The sequence below is a fragment of the Phyllostomus discolor genome, chromosome 5 (genome assembly GCF_004126475.2).
Source record: "Phyllostomus discolor isolate MPI-MPIP mPhyDis1 chromosome 5, mPhyDis1.pri.v3, whole genome shotgun sequence".
Classification (NCBI taxonomy): Eukaryota; Metazoa; Chordata; class Mammalia; order Chiroptera; family Phyllostomidae; genus Phyllostomus; species Phyllostomus discolor.
The window spans coordinates 32,652,706-32,673,354 of NC_040907.2; the positions used below are offsets into that span (position 1 = coordinate 32,652,706).

Consider the following 20,649-nt stretch of genomic DNA (forward strand, 5'->3'; position numbering starts at 1 on the left):
GGGTAAGGAGTGTCCATCAGGGATGGTGGTAGGCTTGCTAAGCCCTGCTGACACCTAGTGCAGGCAGACAGAGTCACAGTGCCTCCTTGATCCAGGTGATCCTTGAAAGGGTGCAGCCCAAACTGAGGGCAGGCAGGGCCCAGGCAGACTCGGGCTTTTTGTCCAGCTGAGTGGGCAGGGCTCTCCCATCTCCTGAGTTCTCACCAGGTAATAGAGGCACCATCCCCCAGGAGGCTCTGGACCTTGTCTTGGTACTTCTGCTGATGGGCCAGCTGGCAGACCCAGTGGCTCCAGGAGCCATCAAAGGTGAACCTGAAGTGTTGTTCTGATAGAAGACATTTTTGGCCCTGCAACAAAACAGATTGTTCAGGTTCCCCATGGCCTGAATATAGGACTGAAAGTTCCTGAAGAGAAGGCACAGAAGAGACTGGAGGATTGGGAGGCCTCTGTCCTGGAGGTGGAGTGGGGCTCTAGGCAGGAGTTTCCACAAACAGCAGGGATGAAATAGGAAGGCCACTGAGTGCGGAACTCATGTTGCCTGTAACTGGTCAGACAAAAAGAAGAGATAGGAATTGGATTACAATTGAACTTTTATTTATATCAGAGGCTGGCATCTGAGAAGGTGGTGGGTAAAAACCCTAACATCCACCTTGCCTTAAGATTTCACAGCTAGAAATTGGAGGATGGGAAGATGGCGGCTTTACTCTAGGCAGCGTTTTTCTTGGCTTCTGTGAAGAGGAGGGAAACTCGCGGATCGGTGGAGAAACAGAGCAAGTGGACTAGGTTACCGAATCACTTTTGAAAGCAGGACATCAAAAATTATAGTGATCACGGAAAAACCAGACGGTAAGGAGACTTCTTCAGGACAAAAGGGGCCCAGGGATCAGCGCGGGGACTAGGGGTGTGCAGTCTCCAGGCCCGGTGCTCAGGGCTCCCAGGAGAGGGGAGTCGCTGCTCCCTCCCCCGAATACGGGGGGGTGAGCAACTCCAGGGGAGGACGTGTTGCTAGAAGGAACAGATTGGCCAGTTGGACTGGGAAAAAATCACCCAGGGACTATGAACACTCACCCAGAGACTTGGGAGAAGTGAGGGCCTCTAGCCGACAGGACCAGGGGCAGACTGGAAGAGTGCCCGCACCCCTAGCCCGGAGGAAGTGCAGATTGGTGGAGAACACAGTCGGGACAAGCTGGGTTCGCGCCCCATAGGGGGGCCTGAATCTCGCACCGTGATCCTGGGAGGGACATGGCGCTTGGTGCGTTCCCACAGTAGTGGCTCAGAAATTTCCAGCCAGCCCAACCGGGGGAGCCGGGAAAGGCACCAACACCCGGTTGGAGTGCGGTTCGGCTGGGACCATGGAGCTGGAAAGGGCTCGGCTCGCTCACCATCGGGAAGACTGTCTCGCGCTCGCTGTGAACCCAGAACGGGTACGGCGAGGCACTTAGGGCGATCCTAGACCCCAAATTTCAAAAGTTTGGGGGAGGAGCACGCCCTTTTATGATTCCCAGGGAGGGCGCAGTGAATCCCAAAATGTCTCGGGTGCCTCCTGAGATCATAGAGCTGCAGGACCCCAGAGTCCGGAAGAACGTGGAAGTGAGATACAGAGAGCCAGTGTGCTCGGGAGTGCCCAGGGTACCTGACAGACTTGCTGAGATTTGGGCTGGGAGAGAGAGAAGCATTTCAAAGTTCCCTCAGACAGCTGAAGCCAGCAACATCAGAAAAACTGGTCTGGCCAGTTAGAAACCAACAAGAGGTGTTTTTTTTTTTTTTTCTTTTTTTCTCTTTTTTTGTTTTGTTTGGTTTGTTTGGTTTGGTTTTGGTTTTGTGGTTGTTGTTAGTTGATTGATTTTATCTTGTGTTTTATGTGACATTTTATTTTTCAATTCTTATTATTTTTATCTCGCAATTCCTTATGTTTCTCTTCCATTCATCCTAATATTATTCTTTCCACTCCAAATTTATCTCTCCTGCACTACATCTTCTGCTTTTCTTTCCTTTTTCTTTTTTCTTTTTTTTTTTGTATCTTGCAAGTTACTGTAAATTTGTATTATCTTTTTCTCGCTTTTCCGACATTTTTTATTTTAATAATATTTTGGTATTCTTTTTCTTTCTGTATAATCTTCTTTGCTTGGCTGGTTATACTGTTATTTGATAGGTTCCCCCTGGTATCTCAGTCACAAGGTGTTGATAAGTTACTATCCTTCATCTGTGTTCCATTAATACACCTCTCAAGGTTCTATACTCTTTATTCTTGTTATCTAGGCCTCATCGATTCCGCCACAAGACTGTCACTTTACTATTACTGTTAGTAAGACCTAGTCTATACAATTGTAAATGCTTCTCAATACCCCTACCTGATCTCAGCCCACTTTGCAATTTTCTGAACTATACTATTGTGGGGGTTGTCTCTATTCTTATACACACTACTCCTATATACTAATCTTTAATCCAACCCTACCTTAGAATCTGACCTCCCACAGCCTCACAGCTTTCTAGATCCAACTAACAATCCTCTCATCCCCAATAAGAGTCTTACCTTCTTTCCATCCTTTCTAAAACGTGGATAGTGGGGTGGAGGATCACATGTAACACTGTAAGGAACCAAAGGATAACCCATCTCTTCTCTACTGGCTGCTAATGTAAATACCATAGTATACTGTCTTGCTGTGTTAAACCATTTTGCCTTATTCCTCCAACTGATCACAAAAAAGAGGAGGGGGAAGCTGTGAACACCAGGATACACAAAGGAGATTGTACCACTGAATCTCACAAATATTCTACCACAGGAGTTCACACCATAATTACACGGAATCAGAACAGATCAAATTAACAAACAAGAAGAAAAAAGAAGAAACCCACAAACAATGAGAAAACAAAGAAACAACCCCCAACTGAAGGGAAACGAGTAAGCCTCAGGAAAAATGCTAAATGAAATAGAGGCAACTCAACTATCAGATAGTGAGTTCAAAATAATGATTACCAGGAAGTTCCATGAACTCACATTGAGCTTTCAAAAATTAGAGGGAAACTACATCAATCTCACTGCAAACTATATAAACATGAAAAAAGAAAATAGAAACTTTCAACAAAGGTCAAGAGGAAATGAAGAATACAATTTCTGAACTGAAGAACACAGTAGAAAGAATGAAAAGCAGGATCGATGAAGCAGAAGATTGGATTAGTGAGCTGGAGGACAAAGTAGAAAACAACATCCAGAAAGAGCAAGAAAAGGAAAAGAGGCTCAGAAAGAATGAAGAGGGACTAAGAGAAATGCAAGACAATATGAAACATAATAATATCCGTATAATAGGGATACCAGAAGGAGAAGAAGAAGAGCAAGGGATCGAAAACCTAGTTGAACAGGTAATGAAGGAGAACTTCCCTAATTTGATGAGAGAAAAAGTCACACAAATCCAGGAAACACAGAGTCCCAATTAAGAGGAACCCAAAGAGGCCCACCTCAAGACACATCATCATTAAAATGGCAAAATTTCAAGACAAAGAGAGAATCTTAAAGGCAGCAAGGGAGAAAAAGGAAGTAACATGCAAGGGAGCCCCAATAAGGCTAACAGCTGACTTCTCAATGGAAACACTTCAAGCCAGAAGAGAATGGCAAGAAATACTCCAGGTAATGAGAACCAGAGGTCTGCAACCAAGGCTACTATATCCAGCAAGGCTCTCGATCAAGATAGAAGGCCAAATAAGAAGCTCCCCAGACAAAAGAAGTCTGAAAGAATACACCTCCACCAAACCAGCTCTGCAAGAGATCCTAAAGGGACTGCTTTAAGGAAGGGAAGGAAAAGAGAGAGAGAGAGAGGAACACATGTACATAAAAGATAATTAATAAGTACCTATCAATAATAACCTTAAATGTTAATGGATTAAAAGCTCCAATCAAAAGACACAGAATAGCTGAATGGATAAGAAAAAATGACCCACATATCTGCTGTCTACAAGAGACCCACCTCAGGATAAAAGACCTACACAGGCTGAAAGTGAAGGGCTGGAAACAAATCTTCCAAGCAAATGCACAGGAAAAAAAAGCCGGGGTAGCAATACTCATATCAGACAAAACAGACTTCCAAAAAAGGTCCATAAAGAGATACCCAGAAGGTCACTTCATAATACTCAAGGGAAGAATACATCAAGAAGACATAAATATTATAAATATATATGCACCCAACATAGGAGCACCCAAATACATAAAGAAAATCTTAGAGGACTTCAAGAAAGATATGGACAGAAACACAATTATAGTGGGAGATTTTAACACCCCACTATCAAAATGGACAGATCTTCTAAACAAAATATCAACAAAGACATTGTGGCATTGAACAATACCCTTGAGGAAATGGACTTTACTGATATATACAGAGCCCTCCATCCAAAAGAAGCAAAATATACATTCTTTTCAAATGTACATGGAACATTCTCAAAGACAGACCACATGATAGGACACAAAACAAACCTCAAGAATTTCAAGAAAATTGAAATCATACCAAGTATTTTCTCAGACCACAAGGGACTGAAGCTACAAACCAACCCCAAGGAAAAAACCAAAAACACTCAAAATCATGGAGATTAAATAGCATGCTGTTAAACAATGAATGGGTCAAGAATGATATTAGGGAAGAAATCAAAAGGTTTCTGGAAACAAATGAAAATGAATTCACAACAACCCAAAACTTATGGGACACGGCCAAGGCAGTCCTAAGAGGGAAGATCATAGTGATACAGGCTCACCTAAAAAGGTTAGAAACATTCCCAACAAACAACCTTACCCTACATCTACAAGAACTCGAGGAACAACAACAAAGGCAGCCCAGAGCAAGCAGAAGGAAGGAAATAACCAAGATCAGAGCAAAATTAAATGCCATAGAGACTAAAAGCACAATTCTAAGGATCAATGAATCCAAGAGCTGGTTCTTCAAAAAGATAAACAAAATCAACAAGCCTTTAAGCAGACTCATCAAGAAAAAAAAGAGAGAAGACCCAAATAAACACAATCAGAAATGAAAGAGGAGAGATTACAACAGATACCACAGAAATACGAAGGATTGTAAGAAATTACTACAAAGAACTGTATGCCAAGAAATTTGAAAACCTAGGTGAAATGGACAAATTTCTAGAAAAATATAATCTTCCAAAACTCAATGAAAAAGAAGCAGAAAGCCTGAACAGACCAATAACAACAAAAGAAATTGAAGCAGTAATCAAAAAACTCCGCAAACACAAAAGCCCAGAGCCAGATGGTTTCATAGGAGAATTCTACAAAGCATTTAAGGAAGAGCTAACCCCTATCCTTCACAGACTATTCAAAAAAATCCAAAAAGATGGGAGTCTCTGAAACTCTTTTTATGAGGCCAACATCATCCTAATTCCAAAACCAGATAAAGACACAATAAAGAAAGAAAACCTCAGGCCAATATCACTGATGAAAATTGACGCTAAAATCCTCAACAAAATACTGGCAAACCGCATCCAACAGTACATTAAAAAGATCATACATGGCCCTGGCTGGCGTAGCTCAGTGGATTGAGCGCGAGCTGGGAACCAAAGTGTCCCAGGTTCGATTCCCAGCCAGGGTACATGCCTGGGTTGCAGGCCATAACCCCCAGCAACCTCACATTGATGTTTCTCTCTCTCTATCCCCCTCCCTTCCCTCTCTAAAATAAATAAATAAATAAATAAACAAATAAATAAAATCTTAAAAAAAAAAAAAAAGATTATACACCATGACCAAGTGGGATTCATTCCAGACATGCAAGGATGGTTCAATATTGGCAAGTCAGTAAATGTAATACATCACATAAACAAAAGCAAAGACAAAAACCACATGATCATATCAATAGATGCAGAAAAAGCATTTGATAAGGTACAGCACCCATTCATGATAAAAACGCTCAGCAAGATGGGAATAAAGGGAGCATTCCTCAACATAATAAAGGCCATATATGAGAGACCTACAGCCAGCATCATACTCAATGGGAAAAAATTAAAATCTTTTCCACTAAGATCAGGAACAAGACAAGGCTGTCCACTTTCACCACTTCTATTCAATATACTACTGGAAGTTTTAGCCACAGCAATCAGACAAGAAAAAGAAATAAAAGGCATCCAAATCAGAAAGGAGGAAACAAAACCGTCACTGTTTGCAGATGACATGATAGTATACATAGAAAATCCTATAGACTCTACCAAAAAACTGCTTGACCTAATAAATGAATTTGGGAAAACAGCGGGATACAAAGTCAATATCCAGAAATCCAAGGCATTTCTGTACACCAACAATGAAACAGTAGAAGCAGAGATCAAGGAAAACATTCCATTTGAAATAGCAAAAAGAAAAATAAAATATCTAGGAATAAACCTAACCAAAGAGGTAAAAGACCTGTATTCAGAAAACTATATAACACTGAGGAAAGAAATCAAGGAAGACACAAACAAATGGAAACATATACCGTGTTCATGGATTCGAAGAATTAATATCATCAAAATGTCCATACTACCCAAAGCAATTTACACATTCAATGCAATTCCTATCAAAGTACCAATGGCATATTTCACAGACATAGAACAAACACTTCAAAATTTATATGGAATTATAAACAACCCCGAATAGCTGCTGTACTTTTGAGAAAGAAGAGTAAAGTAGGAGGGATCACAATACCTGACACTAAACTATACTACAAGGCCACTGTAATCAAAACAGCCTGGTACTGGCATAAAAACAGGCACATAGACCAATGGAACAGAACAGAGAGCCCAGAAATAAACCCAAGCCTCTACGGTCAATTAATATTTGACAAAAGAGGCAGCAACATAAAATGGAGTAAAAATAGCCTCTTTAACAAATGGTGTTGGGAGAGCCACGTGCAATAAAATGAAACTTGAGCACCAACTTACACCTTATACAAAAATAGATTTAAGGTGGATAAAAGACTTAAATATAAAACGTGACAGCATTAAAGTCCTAGAGGAGAACATAGGTAGGAAAATCTCAGATATTTCACGAAGAAACTTTTTTATTGACTTGTCCCCTAGAGCAAAGGACATAAAGGAAAGAATAAACAAATGGGACCTCATCAAAATTAAAAGCTTCTGCACAGCCAAAGGAAACAGTATCAAAATTAAAAGAGAACCAACTGTATGGGAAAACATATTTGCCAATGATACCTCAGACAAGGGTTTAATCTCCAAAATATATAAAGAACTTACAAGACTGTATTCTAACAAGACAAGGAATCCAATTAAAAAGTGGGCAAAGGACTTGAACAGACACTTCTCCAAGGAGGACATACAGAAAATCCAAAGACACATGAAACGATGTTCAATATCGCTAGCTATCAGGGAGATGCAAATTAAAACCACAATGAGATACCACTTCACACCAGTCAGAATGGCCATCATAAAGAAAGCAACAAACAACAAGTGTTGGAGAGGTTGTGGAGAAAAGGGATCCCTAGTGTACTGATGGTGGGACTGCAGACTGGTACAAACACTATGGAAAGCAGTATGGAACTTACTCAGAAAACTAAAAATGGATCTGCCTTTTGACCCTGCAATTCCACTGCTGGGACTCTATCCTAAGAATACTAAAACACCAATACAAAAGAACCTTTGCACCCCGATGTTCATAGCAGCACAATTTACAATAGCTAGGTGCTGGAAGCAACCTAGGTGCCCATCAGTAAATGAATGGATCAAAAAACTATGGTACATTTACACAATGGAATTCTATGCAGCAGAAAGAAAGAAGGAGCTCCTACCCTATGCAACAGCATGGATGGAGCTGGAATACATTATGTTAAGCGAAACAAGCCAGGCAGTGAAAGACAAATACCATATGATCTCACCTTTAACAGGGACCTAAATAACAAAACAAAGAAACAAGCAAAATATAACCAAAGATACTAAAATAGAGGACAGGCTGACAGTGACTGGAGGGGAGAGAAGAGGGAATTTAAGGGGACAGTGGGAAGGGTTCACAGGAACAAACTTAAAGGACACATGGTCATAAACTAAGGGGAGGGTGGTAATGGGAGGGAAGTGGGGAGGGGGGAGGGGGACTGGATTGGGAGTAAAAAGGAGAAAACTGTATTTGAACAATGACTAAAAGAAAAATAAATAAATAAATAAATAAATTAAAATAAATAAAAATAAATAAAAATAAAAAGCTTCTGTTCAACGTAAAAAAAAAGATTTCACAAAGAAGTTTATAGAGGGAAACTTCCTCTGAAATAGAGGGAAATGTGGGAATTTGGGAAGTTGAAATTTCTAGGAAGAGTAGGGACATCCCCTTTCATTTGGAAGTAAAAGGAGGGGGAACTGAAAAGGGAGTGCCACAGCTAACTGTCAGGCTTGCTCCCTTTGTTCAGGTGTTAATCCTCCCTTTGTATTAGCATTCCTGTCTTTCCTGCACACCTGTGGTTTATGGCCAGGGCCAGCCAGTGTATCTTGCCATTGTAAGGAGAAATACTGAGGAAGTTCCCAGACCAAGGTGATTTAAGCTAAGTATTCTCTGGTTAAGGAGAAGTATAAAACATTTGCTTGGACGTGTCCTAGGTTAGAAGAGATAAGATCTTGGATTCACCAGCTGGCTACAAGTGGCTCAAAATATTTGGCCTAGGGTAATTTTCTAGTCTCAGTTTCCCCATACTACTTGCCCAGGAATTTTCTTAACTTCTTACAACCCTTCCTGAGGGACAGGTGGCACTGAAGGATTCATTGCTCCTGTCTTACAGTCCTTGAGATCCCCAGTCCTTTACAAGTGATATGAGAAATCAGGCTTCTCCCCGTCCCAGGGATAAGGAATCTGTGCCTGAGTCAAGGTTTGGTCTGAACTGGAATTTGTCCATGGTCTGCAGCTCTCAAATACTCTAGTTTTTTGAGCTGGTGAGCATCCCAGCTGCCTGAACTGCCTCTCCACTGAGAGCATATCAATTGATAGAAACAAAAACCCTGCAGCTCAAGGATGATCACAGACTTGTCTGTCTGGATGCTGCCTTACTGGCTGAAGGTGAACTTCATGACGGTGTCCAGGTTCATCAAGGAGACATGTTCAAAGTCTCCAGATGGCAGTGCTGGCTAATGAGTTTCTCGCATTTGTCCTATGGTGGGAGAGGGACATTGACCAATTCTACTGCCCCAGAGGGCCTCTGCTGACAAAGCTAGTTTTTCTCTCTGTCTCTCCAGACACCTGTTTAGAATTCCCCACTTTCCAGAACAGAGGCATTATAACATATTGAGACTGTAAAGCAAATATTTATAAATTGAGGACTATATTCTCAGAAACTTTGATTATATAATTACACAGGTTCTCTCATAATGGCCTGAAATATTTTTGAATTTTGGGAATAAGTTATGGTGGTAACTATGTTTAGGCAGACCAGGAAACATTGTTTCTCAATGGATGAAGGGGGAATCTTCTCCATCCTGGAATTGAGCTAGACCTGAGGGACAGGTGCACTCTAACTCCAGGTAGCAAATGTGTGAAGATAAGAGAAAAAACAAGTGACCAGTACTGGGGGTCCTAAGGAAGGGCCATCTGGGACTTTATTCATGAAGGGCCATCAAAGACTTTATTATTCATTTCATTCATGAAATGTTGGCTGAGCATTGCTGGTAAGATCACAGACTAGATGGGAGGGTCTGCCTCTGTGAGTGCAAGCCTATTCTCCATTTCCTTCCACAGAATGTCTCCATTTCATGCCGAAGTCCTAATCCCCAGGCCAGAGCCCACTTGAGTGATATTCTGGGATGTCCAAGAGCCACTGAAGCTGTCACTGCCCATGCCAGCTAGTGGCAGTTTGTCCTGTTGTCCAGGAGAATGACCATTGCTCTTGACTTGGAGATGGGAGGAGAACAGAACTTGTTTCTACCATGGCTCTGCTTTCCCTTGGCAATAACCAATGTAGTATGGATTCAAGCTGCTGACAGGGTACTTCTTCTCATATCCACTTTTGGGAAGCTATAAAAGAAATACCTACAAGACAAAAGGCTGTTGTTAATGAAATGGTTTCTTGAGCCATGTGGTAGCCAGAAAAGAACCAGGTCCTGGGGCATGAGTCTAAACCAGCAGCAGCAGCAGCTTTGGGTAGATAAGACAGCTTGTTAGTCATTGGAGTTGACAGGCTTTTTTCACATATCAGGTAAGAGGAAGAAAGATTTGTGTTGTTTTGAAAGGATTTACATTGGCTACAGATAATGTGGGTGGGAGAAGGTGAAGCTTAGCTAGTTCTGGGATAGGTGCAGAGTTCATAAGGAAGAAATGTTTGTTCCTCTAGGTGGTATGGACAATAGTCTGGAAAGTTCATGAGTAAGTAAGCAAGAAGCATAGGTTCCCAGAGGTCAGTGGCATCTAGCCATTCTCCTTAGGTAATCCAAGAAACAGCCACTTGGATTTTAATTCAAAGTTTCAACATACCCTGAGGAACATAGGCATTCTTTTTTAGTTCTGCTCTGTAGTTGTTAACAGATTAACATCCCTTGTCTTATCATTTCATACTCTGGGTTGCTGTAATTAATTTAGGGCATCTCAGAAATTTCTCCTTTTTAGTAGAGACCATAAGATTTTGAGACTGAAAAAAAAAAAGGAAGGGCATTTCAGGAAACTAGAGGGGTCCAAACAAGGCACTCAGCCTCCCAGAGGGGACAGCCATGGTCCAGGTCATGGGCTGCCATCTCTTTCCTAGGTTGTCAGCTAGCAATTTTTTTCAAGGGGCCTCCCACATGCCTCCCATCTCCAAGTGTCTCTGTCTTAATAGTCACTGTGGGCTCAGGAAGGCAGACTCAGTGTCCCAGCAGCAGAATACCCATAGGACTAGGATGGTCAACAAGCCAGAAATATAGACTCTATTCTCAATGCCAGAAAAAACACAGAAGTTTACTGTTTCCCTCCAATCAGTGGGGGCTTAGTCCTCCCATGACACAGGATAGGTGCCAAACCCAGGTCAGGAAATTGTCTTTTTGATCTGGGGAAATGTACATTACAGATCACCTCAATCTGGTTAAAAGAGGAAGGAAGAAAGAAGGAAAAAAAGAAGGAAGGAAAAAAGAAGAGAGGAGAGAAGGAAGGAAGGAAGGAAGGAAGGAAGGAAGGAAGGAAGGAAGGAAGGAAGGAAGGAAGGGGAGAGAAAGAGAGAAAGAAAAATAAATGAATGAATGAATGAATGGGATAGGGGAGGAAGGAAGGAAGTTAGCAAGGAAGGAAGGAAGGAAAGGAGAAAGGAAGGAGGGAAGTTAGAAAGAAAAAAACAAAAAAGGAATTGGGCCCTAAAGGTGTTTAAACATTCAGTATATATAAATATAAGTGGCCTTAGGCTGGTTGGTGGGCTGGGAGTGTAATTAGTAGAGGGTTCAGGTAATTATGGCAGAACTACGTCTGTTCTAGAATTTCACAACCCAAGGGCATGTACCCATGAGAGAAGAGCTGCTCCTGCAAGCGATTAGAGGATTCATGATTCTGGTTTAGCTCTCACCCGATCTTCCCAAGAACACCTTCATGTTCTCAGGGTCAAGTCTGACTTTGCTGCACATAGCCAGGGAGAAAAGGCACAAGGAATTTTTATACCATTTTCTGAAGCTGTTGTAGCTCCTGGTCCTTTTGGAACTGTAACCAAGGGAAAGATAAATCAATAAATCCTTCCTCTTTAGGTCCAGATCTTGGAGTGGCAGTGAAGAGAAGGCTGGTCAGAATTTGGAATTGTTTCTGATTAGCAGGGCTCTGATCTGGATTCTTGCTCTCTTGCCAATAATTAGTCTAAGAAAGGAAGAAAAAGCAAAGGCAAAGGGCATGAAGGCATGGTGTTTTAGGGAATGGTGACAAGTTCAGTGTAGATGAGGAGTGATGACAGACGAGCAGTGGAAGACAAAAATGAAAGAAGGATAGGTGTCTAACTCCTCATGAGCCAGGCATTCCATAATGAGCAAGAGTGAAAGATTTTTTTGAAGGTCTGACCTGTAACCATGGCATAAGCAAGAATTGAGAAGAAAGATCAGATGTGAAATAGGTTTCAAGGTAGAATCAGTAGTTTGTTAGGCAGAACAGGAAGAGAAAGGACCTGTCAACACTTCAGAGAAGTTACTGGTAACCCCTCAGAGACTGTAGTGTCAATTAAATCCACTGAACACCATTAGTCTCATTAAAATGTTTGAGTCAGACCCTGGGTAGAGTCTAAGTTTCTTTTAAAAATACCAAGTCCTGCCCTTTCCCCAGTTACCGCTAAGGTGCTCGGTTCTTCCGAGGAAGCTAAGGCCGCGTTGGGGTGAGGCCCTCACTTCATCCTGTGACTAGCACCACTCCAGGCAGCGCTTTCCCAGCTTTCACCTACACCATGGCCTCCGTCTTGGAGCTCGCCTGTATCTACTCGGCCCTTATCCTGTACAACGATGAGGTCATGGTGACGGAGGATAAGATCAATGCCCTTATTAAAGCAGCTGGTGTAAATGTTGAACCTTTCTGGCCAGGCCTGTTTGCAAAGGCTCTGGCCAATGTTAACATTGGAAGCCTCATCTGCAATGTAGGGACTGGTGGACCTGCCCCAGCAGCTAGTGCGGCACCCTCAGGAGGTCCTGCCCCCTCAACTGCTGCTGCTCCAGCCAAGGAAAAGAAAGTGTAAGCAAGGAAAGAAGAATCTGAGGAGTCTGATGATACATGGGCTTTGGACTATTTGACTAGACCTCTTTTGTAACCCAGTCAATAAAAATCTGAACTTCAAAAAAATAAAAATAAAAAATTTTTTTTAAAAAATATGAAGTCCTTTACAAAAAGTATCCATGCTGGGGTGGGGCAGGGGATGAACAATGCATTCTGAGCCCCCAAAATAAACAGAATTGACATAGGAATTTCCATCTGGAATTTAAAATATGGGCTAATGACAGGACTTTGAACATGTGAGTTCCATGTGTCTATTCCACCCTGGAACGTGGGAGACTGAGGTCTACCTTTATCACAACACCCTAACTTTCTGCACTGGCCCTTAATTTACACCCTGACCATGACTTCCTCTTCTGGGCCTAGATATCAGTACCCTTTGTGCTTCCTCAGCTGGGTCTCTCTGACTTACATGATGTAGCCCCTATCCCAGACATTGGATTTTGTTCTGGTTTCTCAGCTTAGACCATTTAAGACCAGCTGGTCATCTGATCTTCACTCTCTCCTTCCCTACATACTCTTTTTTCTGGCAGCTTCCTCATGCCATGCAACCAGTTCTGAGTAAATTCTGGCCATAGAGGGTTGGCACAAATGTGAAACAGTACTGTTGACCTTAAACAAATAGGAAGCCAGGTATTTCTCCAGCAAAATTAGTTCATTCAGGAACAACAGAGAATCGCAATTTTGGACATGTGGTCTAATGGTGAACCACACACAAGTCCTGGAAATGAAGGAAACTTTTTCAAAGACCTGTAGAAGAGAAGAGGAAGTCAGGAGAGCCATTAGAAACACAGAGTTCTTCCTGTTGGGCTCCAGAATCCATGTACTGCATAGAGCTCCCTCTCTGGCCTCCTGAGTTCATTTTATATGAGGATTTTGTTTATAAATTTTTATGATACTCATGCCAGTCTCTTTACAAGGACTGCCAAAAGCCAAGCTGGGACCAGACGCTTTCATGTTTGGCTCACTCTGGGAACTCTCTGTATCTCCGTGGCCTTATCTGTGAAAAAATCTTATGTTGCCCCTCATATCAGAGTGGCCAGGAATATTAAGCAAGAAACTATTTCTGAAAGTGATGTATTCCTGCCAGCTCTTACTATTTCCACTTCCTTGGGTCCCAGGTGTGGGTTACTTATTTTTTAAATAACTTTTTATTTTTCAATTACAGTTTCTGTACAATATTACATTAATTTCAGGTGTACAACCGAGTCATTAGACATTTATATAACTTATGAATTGATTACCCCAATAAATCTAGTACTGTATGACACCATACATAGTTATTATAAATTATTGACTATATAATCTATGCTGTACTTTACATCCCCATGACTTTTCTGTCACTACCAATTTCTACTTCCTAATCCTACACCTTCTTCACCTAGCCCCTGTCCCCCTCCCAACTAGCAACCATCAAAATGTTTTCTGTATCTATGAGTCTGTTTCTTGTGTTGCTTGCTAGTTTGTTTGTGTTTTAGATTCCACATAGTAGTGATATTTGTCTTTTCTACATGATTTACTTCACTCAGCACAATAACTACTAGGTCCATCCATGTTGTTGCAGATAGTAAGATTTCATTATTTTTTATGACTAAGTCATATTCCATTGTGTACAGGCACCACTCATTCTTTATGCATTCATCTATTGATGAACACTTAGTTTGCTTCCACATCTTGGCTGTTGTAAAATATGCAGCACTGAACATATATATGCATATGTTTTTTCAAATTAGCATTTTGAGTTTCTGTGGATAAATACTCAGAAGTGGAATTATTGGGTGCTGCTTTGTCTCTTGTTAGAACCTTTGTTTTAAAGTCTATTTTGTGTAAGTATTACTACCCCAGCTTTTCTTTTGTTTCCATTTTCTTGAGATATTATTTTCCTCCCTTTTCTTTCATTTTGCATGTGTCTTTCGATCAGAAGTGAGTATCTTGTAGACACCATATGTGAAGGTTTTGTTATCCCTTCGGTCACCATTTGTCTTTTGATTAGAGCATTTAATCCATTTTTATTTAAACTAATTGTTGATAGATACGTATTTATTGCCATTTTATTATTCATATTTTTGTTGGGAACCACCCTGCTTGGTTTCAGGAGCTGTAATTTCCCATGGCTAAGGCTGAGTGAGAGACCTCCAGACCAGAAGCCACTAAGGAGACAAGCTTATCTCCCTGGCAGGAGCGCTGCTTCTGACCCTTGCCTGGCCCCCAGTGCTTGATCAGTTAGCCAATGACAGGTAAGATTCTCCAAGGGGGGAACCACCTAAGACAGGCATGATCATGTGGAGGCCCCAGGGAAGGATTTGGGGGGCTATGGAAAAAGGGAGTGATCGACCCTCACCCCTCGGCTTTGAAAAAGCCTAAGTCCTCATTCTGCCTGCGAGAAGTCTCAAGTCTCTCAGCTGACTTGTCTCCTCTGGCTGACTCAGGCCTGTAACAATGACAAGGGGCGGTGCAACCCTGTGCTGGGAGCGTGGTCTTCCCAGGGTGATTAGGCCTGAGAAAGGATATGTAAAATCCTGTGAAACCTGCCTTGCTGAGGATGCTCTTAATTAGATTATAAAGTCCCAGGCAGGAAATGAGTTTAGTCCCTTAAGTTTTGTAACTTTTTAGGTGATAAACCCTGACTCAGTGTGAGACCTTTCAGTTCTTTAAACATTATCTATTCGTTACTGTCTGGCAATGATTAATGAACTTTACCTGTATTCCTGTGCAATTTAGAAGCCAATAGAAACCCTGTGAAGGGAAGGATTGAGGTGCTCTCCCCTAGAGAGAGTGGCCAGGCTTCTCTGAGGCACCCTCCCCTTGAGAGGGTAGCTGTGCCATCCCTTTTCCTCCACAGGACTCAGTAGTCCGTGTGAATATCTCATATTTCATCCATCATGCCTCGGACACTGCAGGCCAGTGTCTGCGTCATATTTTTGTGGTGGATACCGGCCAGCAGTATCCATCCCTGCTGCGGATGCTCATCAAAACACGAGAAAAACATACACAGAGACAACCAGGTCCTGTCGGGAAATAGGGACGGAACGGCCACTCTCTCTAGTGGAGAGCGCCTCGAGTCCTCATCTCAGTAGGTTTTTATTAAGAATACAGACTCAGTTTGTGGATTCACAGTCTGGCAGAAAAGATCAAAAGGAATAGGTAACTTTCAAAGGTTCTGACAGAACTCCCGCTGTGATTCTGGGCAAAGTTTGGAGTTTTATCATTTGAAAGCACTACAGGGCTCAAAGGGCTAGTTTTGGTTTCCTGTCTGTACCTTCAAATTCTAATCTAATCATCCTCCAGCAAACAGATCTCACAGGATCTTGCATATTCTATGTCCTAGGCCTGATTACCCCGGGGGTCCGCCGTCTCTGGTCTGGACTGCACTGCCCCTGCTATTTCTGCAGGCCTGAGTTGGGCAGAGGAAACAAAGGCAGTCAGGAGACTTGGAATTCTTACAACTAAGAACAAGGACTCGGGCTTTGACAAAGCCGAGGGGGCAGGGGTTGATGTCGATCACCCCTTCATTTCCACAGCCCCCAAATCTCTTCCCAGAGGCCTTCTCGTGATCATGCCTGTCTTAGGCTATTCCCTCCATGGGAAATCTTACCTGTCATGGGCTAACTGATCAAGCCTAGGAGGCCTAGCACAGAACAGGCAGCGTTCATGCCAGGGGAATAAGTTTTGTCTCCTTAGTGGCTCCTGGTATGGAGATCTCTCACTCAGCCTACGTCACAGGGGGTTACAACTTCCTGAGACCAGGCAGAGCAGTCCCCAACATACTTTTATTTTTTTTTCTTCTTTTTCTCAAAGAAAACCTTTTAACATTTTGTATGATGTAGATTTGGTGGTGATGAATGTCATTAGCTTTTCCTTTTCTGAGAAACTCTTTGTCCTCTGATTCTAAATGATAGCCTTGCTTGGTAATCTTAGTTATATGTCCTTGCTTTCTATTGCTTTGAACATTTCTTGCAAATCCCCTGTGGCTTGAGAAGTTTCTGCTGAGAAATCAGCCCACAGTCTTATGGGAGATCCCTTAGAGAGAGCAAACTGATTTTCTCTTGTAGCTTTTAAGATTCTGTATTTGTCTTTAATCTTAGGCATTTTAATTATAATGTGCCTTGGTGTGGGCCTTTTGGGGTTCATCTTGTTTTGGACTCTACACTTTCTGGACTCTATTCCTTGCACCATGGAATATGAGTATGTCTATTCCTTGCACCAAGTTAGGGAAGTTTTCTGTTATATTTTCAACTAGGTTTTCAATGCTAAACTCTCTTTTCTCTTTCTGTTACCCTCATTATGCAAATGTTGGTGTATGCTTGACATTATCCCAGAAACTCCTTAATTATCTTCATTTTTTTCAGATTCTTCTTGCTTTTTGTTTTTCAGAATGGGTGTTTTCTGCCTCCTTATCTTCCAAATGGCTGATTTGTTCTTTGCTTTGTCTGCTCTATTGTTTTTTTAAAGATTTTATTTATTTATTTTTAAAGAGAGGGGAAGGGAAGAAGAAGAGAGGGAGAGAAATATCAATGTGAGAGACAAACATTGATCGGTTGTCTTTTGCACATGCCTTAACTGGGACTTGCCTGCAACCCAGACATGTGCCCTGACCAGGAATTGAACTGGTAATTTTCATTTTGCTGGATGATGCCCAATGAATAGGGAGACATACCAGTCAGGGCTATCTATGGTACTGATGATTCCCTGCAATGTGTTTCTCATTTCAGTTAGTATATTCTTCATTTCTGACTTGTTCTTTTTAATGTCTTTTTAATCTTCATTTTTATGTTTCCTGTCTCTTTGTTGAAGTCCTCTCTAAGTTCATCTATTCTTACCATAAGTTTATGAAGTATCCTTATAACCATTGTTATAAGGTACATTGGTTGGCTCCATTTTGTTTAATTCTTTTACTGAAGTTTTGTTTGGTTCTTACAGTTGGGACAAGTTTCTGTATCTCCTAATTTTGGCTGCCTCCCTGTGTTTTGTTTCTATGTATTAGGTAGAGCACTACATCTTCTGGTTTTGGTAGAGTGGCCTTATGTACTATACATTCTCCCAGGCCCAGTGGCACATTTTCCTAGGTCACCCAAGCTGGGCACTCCAGGTGCACCTTTTGTGTGGGCTATGTGAACCCACCTATTGTAGTTGAGCCCTGGTTGCTGTTGGCACGTTAATGGAAAGAGTTTACAAATAGAACAATTAGCTGCAAGCACTGGCCATGATCACAGTGGAAGATCTGTCATGAAGGGCCAACACCACACAGCAGGGCTTGCTTCAGCAGGACTCTGGTGCCTGATGCGTCTACCCCTTGTGTGTGTGTGTATATGTTGCTTGTGAAGGTGGCTGGTAGTCATTGGACATTGTCTGAAGGTTTCTAGTGAGGGTGCTGGCTGGGAGGCCTCCTAAAAGATATAGGCCAAGGTGAGCCACTGCCTGTTCTCTGCTGGACATGAGCTAAAGAATAATCTACAGATGACTGTTACTTATGTTAGGCTTGGAGGTGCCCAAGAAAGGCCAAGTTTTGAACCAAAGCTTGGGGCCATTTGGCAAAAGGTATAGGGCACACCAAGGCCAGATGCTGCTTGTTTGTTTGTGAACTTTTGAGATATTTTAGGAAAGTCCAAAGCATGAGCCAAGACAGGCTGTTTATATGAAAAAAAATCACTGGTAGGCCTGCAAGTTGGGAGTGGGGTAAGGGTCTCAAGGAATCACATAGTGAACAAATACTGTAAAGTTTATGGAGACTCAGATATGGCAGCAGTCTGCCTGCTCTGTTGTGGGAGGGATCAGCAAAGAATCAATTGCCTATGCCATCACTACCATCTGGGAGAAAGCTGCCCCTCAAGCCCTAGCCCTGAAGCCAGACAATTCAGTTTCTCCCCACGTGTCCCTGGAGCTTTCAAGCTGCTGCACCAGCTGTGGAATTCAGAGCGACTATGTCTGAGTAAGTCCCTGAGTGGGCCCTTTAAGATGAACTGTTTGGTACCCTAGTAGCCCTCTGTCTCACTCAGCCACAATCCTCAGTGGTTTTCACAGCCAAAAGTTTTGGGGGTTTCTCTTCCTGGCACTGGAACCTTGAGCTGGAGGGTCTAGTGTGGGTCTGGGATCCCTCGCTCTTCAGGGGAGGCCTGTGCAGCTAAGATATCCCTCCTATTTCTAAACACCACAAGTGGGTGGTAGGACCAGCCTGTATTGTATCTCCATAGTTGCTATCAGTCTCAATATGGCTTCTTCTGTATATCCTTAGTTACAGGACTTTTGTTCAGCTAGGCCTGAGGCAATTCTGAGTGATGTTTGTTCTGTAATTTAGTTGTAATTTTGATGTGGTTGTAGAAGGATGCAAGTACCGTTTTACCTACTTGGCGATTTTGACAGGAAGGCTACCAGATGTTGATTTTCTTTTTAAAGTACAAGAATCTGAAAGTCCAATTGTCCCCAAAGTAAGTCAGTTTGTCTGAATCAAAAAGCATTAAACCTTCTACTTGATCTTGTTACCTAACTCATTTCTACATATTTGAACATCCTTCTTTCTGTAAAAAAAGATTTTGACTATGTTTTTTACTTGTTTAGCAGAACATAAAATAATTTCAAACTTTCAGTTTCATTCCAGGGGAAAGGCCACCATGCCATTTTTCCAATGATGGGCTGTTGTAGCTGGTTCTTTCAGAGTTTTGGAAAACATAGGGATTAAAGGATTTAAGAAAAGAATTGATCCATGGTTAATCATTCACTTAATGTACATTTGCTAGGTGGGAACTATGTGGAAGATAGCAGCATGACAGTGTCTTTCCATATTTGCTTTTTGATGGAATATATTTGTTTAACATACACATTATTTGTTTTTTTTTAATATTTTATTTATTTATTTTTAGAGAGAGGGAAAGGAAAAAGAAAGAGGAGAGAAACATCAATGTGTGGTTGCTTCTCATGCACCCCGTACTGGGGGCACAACTTGGGTCACAACCCAGGCATGTGCCCTGACTGGGAATTGAGCCAGCGACCCTTTAGTTCACAGGCCAGTGCTCAATCCACTGAGCCACACCAGCCAAGGCTCACATTATTTATATAATGTACATTTGTTTATTGACGGAAGGGATGAATCACATACTCCTCGTTTCAATTCCCTGACTGTCACTGGCTGGAACCCTTGTTTCTCTGCTATCTACAATATTGAAAAACTTGTGTGCACTTACTTCTTCAATGCAGTGCTCATTGCTGTGCATTCATTACTTCATTTATCTCACAATAGCTGAGGGTGGTAGGTGCTATTGTTAGCCTCACTTTTTACAATTGGGAGAACTAACACTTAGAGAAGTTTCTACTTGCTTAAATACCACAAGCCCAGGACTGATGTTCCATTCACAAAGGCAGTGTATTGCAGGAAACAAGTCAGAGGTTTGATTTGTAAGGAGATCTGAAACAAAGCAGGATAATTTTTGCCGACATCAAGCTACATTTGCCTTTTTCCTGCTCTGATTTATTGGCTCAGTGATTTCTTCTCTTGGGAAGATTTAATGTAGAACAGGGGCAGAAAAGTCAGTTCTCCCAGTGGCCATGCCTATCCAGATTGATATGCTCCCAATTTATAGCAGATTATTTGACAAAAAGGATCTAAACATCATTTTTGTTATGCAGTTAACCGAGAGATTACTTAGCAATTATAATATTCCAAAACCCAAACTATGGATGCAAATATATTGGCATTTGTTTTTCCAACTCCATTATTTCAAGAGGTTGAAAAATCTACTGCAAAAAAAAAGTGGCCCATTAAAGCTATTACCAACACAATTAGTTCTGTGAATAAAATTTATACAAATAAAATTTAAAGATTAGGATTTCCAGGCAAGATGGAGGTGAAGGTACATACACTTTGACTCCTCACACAACCAAAAAGACAGCAACAAATTTGAAAACAAAAAATAACCAGAACTGCCAGAAAATTGAACTGCATAGAAGTCAGAAGCTGAGTAGTTAAAGAAGAAACATTTATCCAGACTGATAGGAGGAGCAGA

At 41.7% G+C, this 20,649-nt stretch overlaps 2 protein-coding genes across 3 annotated transcripts in view; one reads left to right on the forward strand and one right to left on the reverse strand.

Annotated features, from left to right (window-relative positions):
* Nucleotides 1-20,649, reverse strand: part of LOC114496696 (cytochrome P450 4A11-like) — a 189,255-nt gene that overhangs the window by 147,603 nt on the left and 21,003 nt on the right. The window lies entirely within an intron of this gene.
* Nucleotides 12,318-12,621, forward strand: LOC114496558 (60S acidic ribosomal protein P1-like). The gene has a single exon (XM_036026041.1). The coding sequence runs from the start codon at nucleotides 12,333-12,335 to the stop codon at nucleotides 12,615-12,617; it is 285 nt and encodes a 94-aa protein (XP_035881934.1). The 5' UTR covers nucleotides 12,318-12,332; the 3' UTR covers nucleotides 12,618-12,621.